Raw genomic sequence first — 5,367 nt, 5'->3', positions numbered from 1 at the left:
TACTGATATAAGTGTTGTTGCAGATTCTGAAGTCGACATTTCACTTTGATTTTCAGAGTGATGACACCCTGGAAAAACTCCATCATTATAAACTCTCCATCATTTATGCTCTATTCAGGTTGGAGTATTGCAGGTTGTCAAAGCTCAGCTGTGATTGGCTGCTCTCAGCTCCGAAGTCCAACCCCTCCCACCTCAGACACCTGGACCTGAGTGAGAACCTGCTGCAGGATTCAGCAGTGAAGGAGCTGAGTGGTTTTCTGCAGAGTCCAGACTGTAAACTGGAGACTCTGAGGTCAGTTCACCCTCTTCACTCTCCAACTTCTATCACTCTTGTTGTTGTCGTCATGATTTGCACTTGACTGCTGTTGGAAATTCAATTTGCAGACACTGGTTTGTGTTTGAAATGAATGAAACTGGGTTTAAAGGTACAGTGTGTAAAATCCTCCCATCTAGTGGTCAGCTTGCAGATTGCAGATTCTGAAGTGGACATTTCACTTTGATTTTCAGAGTGATGACACCCTGGAAAAACTCTCCATCATTACAAACTCTCCATCATTTATTCTCTATTCAGGTTGTGGTGCTGCAGTTTGTCAGAGCTCAGCTGTGATTGGCTGCTCTCAGCTCTGAAGTCCAACCCCTCCCACCTCAGACACCTGGACCTGGATGGGAACCAGCTGCAGGATTCAGCAGTGAAGCCACTGATGGATCTTGTCCACAGCAGAGACTATCAACTGGAGAGTGTGAGGTCAGTACTGGTTTGGAACCATTGGATGATGGTTCCAGCACCAAAGCCAGTTGATCCCACAGCAGAGGTCCAGTGTTCCCAGTCACAGTGTGAGAGGAGGATGGTGACGTCCAGCTGCTCCTCATTCATCCAACATCTGCTGCCAAACTGCTTCTTCTCTCAGTTCACCACCCAATTATTGATCAGTTCATCTTCATCAGGCCTCAGTATCAGTCCAACACTCCATGGTCACATGACCTTCTGATGTTCCACACTAGACATGTGACTGAGAGTCTGCTTCTTCTCACCAGTCACTCCACCATCTCCATCAACAGTCAGCGTCTCTGTGATGATGCGTTCAAGGACGGTGAGTCCTGACTCCTGCTGTCTCTTCTTCTCTCTACAGGTGGAGGTGAGGGAGGATGAGGAGGAGACTGAAGAGGAGCGCTCCATCTAGTGGTGGCTGACAGAACTACAACAAGTGGAGCCAAACAGCAAGCTGTGTGTCACGACTAGTGATGGTGAGGTGAAGCCTCATGAGGCATTGAACCACTTGAGCCAACTGGTTCGAAGCGTGCACACGTGTGCACACGAAACCACCTACTGGCCAAATGTACAATCACAGGCAAGCTGTGTCTGAACCACGTGTGATGCATTGAATTTTTGTGTCTGTTATGTCTGTTGGGAATGACTATGAATTGCAAAAAATGAATGACCAAATAATTTCTGTACATAAATTATATATATATATATTTGATTTTTTTTTTCTCATTTATGATTATTTTTTATGGGTACTGATGCCAGTGGTTATCGGGATGCTCCAAACAAATTTTGTTGTTAACTTTGTTCAACAGTGACAAATAAATAACTTGAATTGATAACTATGTGTATGATACATTTTTTGAATGTATTCTGTTTGTGCAATTTTTTTCTGAAAATGGCATGGGTGTAATCAGGCAGATGACAGTGAAAGTGATTGTGGGACTTGGAAAAGGGCATAGATCAGGGGTGCTCACACTTTTTCAACATGCAAGCTACTTTTAAAATGAGCAAGTCAAAAAGATCCACCTCCTATAAAACAGGACAAGTCATTCAGAAATATATTTGTAGTCCAATGATAAAGAAAGAAAGGATTAAATGGGTCAACATGTTCCCATGTGCATTTATGCTCATCATTGCACAGAAAACTCATGGTTTAAAATTGTTTAGGTTATATCGGGTTATATATAGTTCGGGACTAAGCGGGTATGGAAAATGAATGAATGAATGAATGTAAAGCACAGCACATATAAGAACAAAATCCAGCACATCGTACATTATGACCAAAATCAACCAGATCCACCGTGTTTTCTAATCCTGCCTGAACGATTCTACCTGCTGTAATTGACGCGGATCTCTCTCTCTCTCTCTCTCTCTCTCTCTCTCACACTCACTCTCTCTCTCCCTCTCTCTCCCCATGCGATAGACCCAAACTCCCTTCGCAATTGACCAGTAGATCGCGATGGACGTAATGGGCACCCCTGGCATAGATGCTTGTGTAACATGGACATTGATGTACAGGACAGAGGGCTCCATCCTATCACCTCTCCTCTCCTCACTCTCTCCCTAAGCTCTCAAAAATATCTCCAAACTAAACGCTATCTAGTCTCAAACACTCCAAAATATAAACGCTATCCAAAATCTAGTAATCCAAACTCTCTCCAAATCTCAGTTGACTGCAACTCTCCTACAATAACCCCCATTTTGAATGGAGCCTGAGGGGTCTATATAAACCGTTAAAATATGAATTGCAGACATATATATATATATATATATATATATATATATATATATATATATATATATATATACATATATAAATATATATATATTAAAAGCGCGACTATTTCCCTGTGAAATGTCGGGCTTTGCTCTTGGTGAATTGTTGAGTTTCAGTTCGACGCGCCCAAGCGTGCTTGTGATAAACAAAAATTCTGGAGGATGCGGCGATCCACTGTTCAGATTGTTTATTTGCAATCCAAAAACAAAAAACAAAAACGGTCTTACCGCGACAGCGGACAATGCGGCACAGGTTGCTTGCAAACTCACAGATCGACAAAGTAATCCAACAATCGTCAAAAAATGAGAAATCCAAAAAGTGCTTGAAAAGCGGTCTAAAACTGTTTGGCTGCATTCAACTCAAGAGACCTGCCGGTCCCGTTAACCACCCTAATATAGTTCAGGTGCTGCAGTCACCTGCCTATGGTGATGTGGGGGCATGGCCCTTAGCGCAACCAATACTAAGAAAATACTAAATAAATAAAACAATTACTTTTGTGTCCATAATTAACACATTAAGCCACAGTGCAAATAAATCAGAAATAAGGAAAGAAAATAAATATTTTGGCTCCAACATTCCGGCCCCTAATTGGCATGCAGGAAACAAATGTCAATTATCAAAACAAAACAGAGGAGCCAAAGTTCTTTCACATCTTGTACAAAATTATCGTCTTTTTTCTTTCTTTTTTCTCTCTTTTTTTTCACAATATTGCAAACTTTTCAGTCTCTTTTGAAGATCTGCAACAGTTGATGAGTCCAAGATGTGTGCATATGTGTGAGTGAATCTTCAGGTGCTGCTTGTAGGTGTGTGTGGTGGGAAAGGGAAGTGTGTGTGCGTGAATTTGTGCGGGGACGGGTGTGAGTGTGTGTTTGGCATGTATATGCGTTAGTCTCTGTCTGATGCCTCCAGAAGAAGCACGAGTTTGGTGATAGGCCGGCAAAGAGTGCTGGTCTTGGTCCGAACTTGTACTTGTCTTACGGCTCCCTTGGAATCAGGTACAGGTTGAGTCACTTGGCCCATAAGCCATGATCCTCTTGGTGCCATTTCGTCCACAATTAAAACGATGTCTCCTTTTTTGAAGTTTCGTGTCTTCCTTGTCCATTTTTGTCTTTGTTGCAGTTCTGGCAGATATTCTTTTATCCATCTTCTCCAAAATACATCTGCCATGTACTGAACTTGACGCCACCTCCTTTTGCTGTAACAGTTGTCCGCACTGAAGACCCCCGGGGGTAAAGAAGGCTTGGTTTTCAGTAAAAGAAGGTGGTTCGGTGTCAACGGTTCCAAAGCCATTGGGTCGTTGGAAGCTTTTGTGATTGGTCTGTCATTGATGATAGATTCCACCTCGCAGAGCAAGGTAGCTAGTCCTTTGTCGTCCAGTATTGTGCAACTTCGCTACTGCAGCCCTTTGTGCATCGGTTGCTTTATTCCTTTCTTCCAGCAACACAAGTTCCTTGGCTTCAAACTTCTCCTTCATGCGCTTCACCTGGCTCTCCAGTTGAGTCAAGAAGTCTGTCTTCTCCTGCCACTTCTTGATTGTCTCACCGTGAACTCTTTTGGCCTCTTCCAACTCGACATCCTTGTCCACCAGCTGCTGTTTGAGCTCCTCCTTGCGGAGGCTCAAGTGCTCCAACTGCTCTCTGGCTTCTGCCTGCTGAGCGCGGTCCTCCTCCCGCTGCTGCTGGAACCTCTTCTGGGCCTGCGTTGCCTCTTCACGCATCCTCCGTAGCTGGTCGTCACGCTCCTGCAAGGCCTCTTTAAGTTTGCGGATGGATTCAGTCTGGTCATCGACTATTTTGGCTTTAATTTTGAGGGCATCGCCGTCCCTCTCACTCTGCTTCTTCCGACTCTCCAGCTCAGCACCCAACACCTCTATCCTGGCTTCCAAACGTCCTCGATCCTGAGCCAAGGACACTCCTTGATGAGCGAGTTCCTGGCCCCAGATCTTCCTCTCTGCCCTGAGGCCGTCTATCACAGACTCGTGGGCTGTGAGCTGAGACATCAGTTGTGCCTTCTCTTTCTTCAGCAGCTCCAGCTGCAGACTGGCACGTCTGTCCTGCTGCAATTCTTCTTCCAAGGAACGGAAGCGGCTCTTCAGATCTGTCACAGCGTCATTTTTGGCTTTGTTCAACTGAGAGATGCGGCTGTTCTGTTCTTTGACCATTGCTGTCAGCTGCTGCACCAGAGAGGCAGATTTCTTCTCCTTCTCCTGGAACTGAGTGAATGCCGCCTTGTGACCCACAAGCTCCTCGGTCATCTGGTCACAAACGTCTTTGACCTCAGAGAAGCGAGCAGCCTCAATGGTGAGCGCCATGCGGAACTCGTCCTCCAGGGCAGCGTACTGTTTCTTGCCCTCTGCCAGTTTCTCCTGCAGCTCAGACTCCCTTTGGCCGTGTTTCTGCTCCATGAATGCAACTTCTTTGGCAACTGCTTGGTGTATGTACATACATGTATGTATGTATGTATGTATGTATGTATGTATATATATATATATATATATATATATATATATATATATACATATATATATATATATATATATACATATATATATATGTATATATATATATATATATATATATGTATATACATATATATATATATATGTATATACATATATATATATATATATGTATATATATATATATATATATATGTATATATATATATATATATATATATATATATATATATATATATATATGTATATATATATATATATATATATATATATATATATATATATTTATATGGGTCCACTTTTCTGCTGCAGCTGGCCATTTTCCTTTTACACCGTCAAGAGAGCACTTCCATTAGGAAATAGTCA

At 42.7% G+C, this 5,367-nt stretch overlaps 1 protein-coding gene across 1 annotated transcript; it reads right to left on the bottom strand.

Moving 5' to 3' along the window:
- Positions 1 to 3,864: 3,864 nt before the first annotated feature.
- Positions 3,865 to 4,965, bottom strand: LOC142895695 (leucine-rich repeat and coiled-coil domain-containing protein 1-like). The gene has a single exon (XM_076036914.1). The coding sequence runs from the start codon at positions 4,945 to 4,947 to the stop codon at positions 3,865 to 3,867; it is 1,083 nt and encodes a 360-aa protein (XP_075893029.1). The 5' UTR covers positions 4,948 to 4,965.
- Between the last annotated feature and the right edge of the window lie 402 nt (positions 4,966 to 5,367).

This window comes from Nelusetta ayraudi, unplaced genomic scaffold (genome assembly GCF_046127955.1).
Source record: "Nelusetta ayraudi isolate G7.1 ecotype Tasmania unplaced genomic scaffold, CSIRO-AGI_Nayr_v1 ptg000050l, whole genome shotgun sequence".
Taxonomy (NCBI): domain Eukaryota; kingdom Metazoa; phylum Chordata; class Actinopteri; order Tetraodontiformes; family Monacanthidae; genus Nelusetta; species Nelusetta ayraudi.
The sequence above is the reverse complement of the archived record's forward strand: the minus strand, read 5'-3'. Positions and strand labels throughout refer to the sequence as shown.

Coding starts and splice junctions, on each gene's coding strand:
- LOC142895695 (XM_076036914.1), bottom strand. CDS start 4,947: ATGGAGCAGAAACACGGCCAAAGGGAGTCTGAGCTGCAGGAGAAACTG.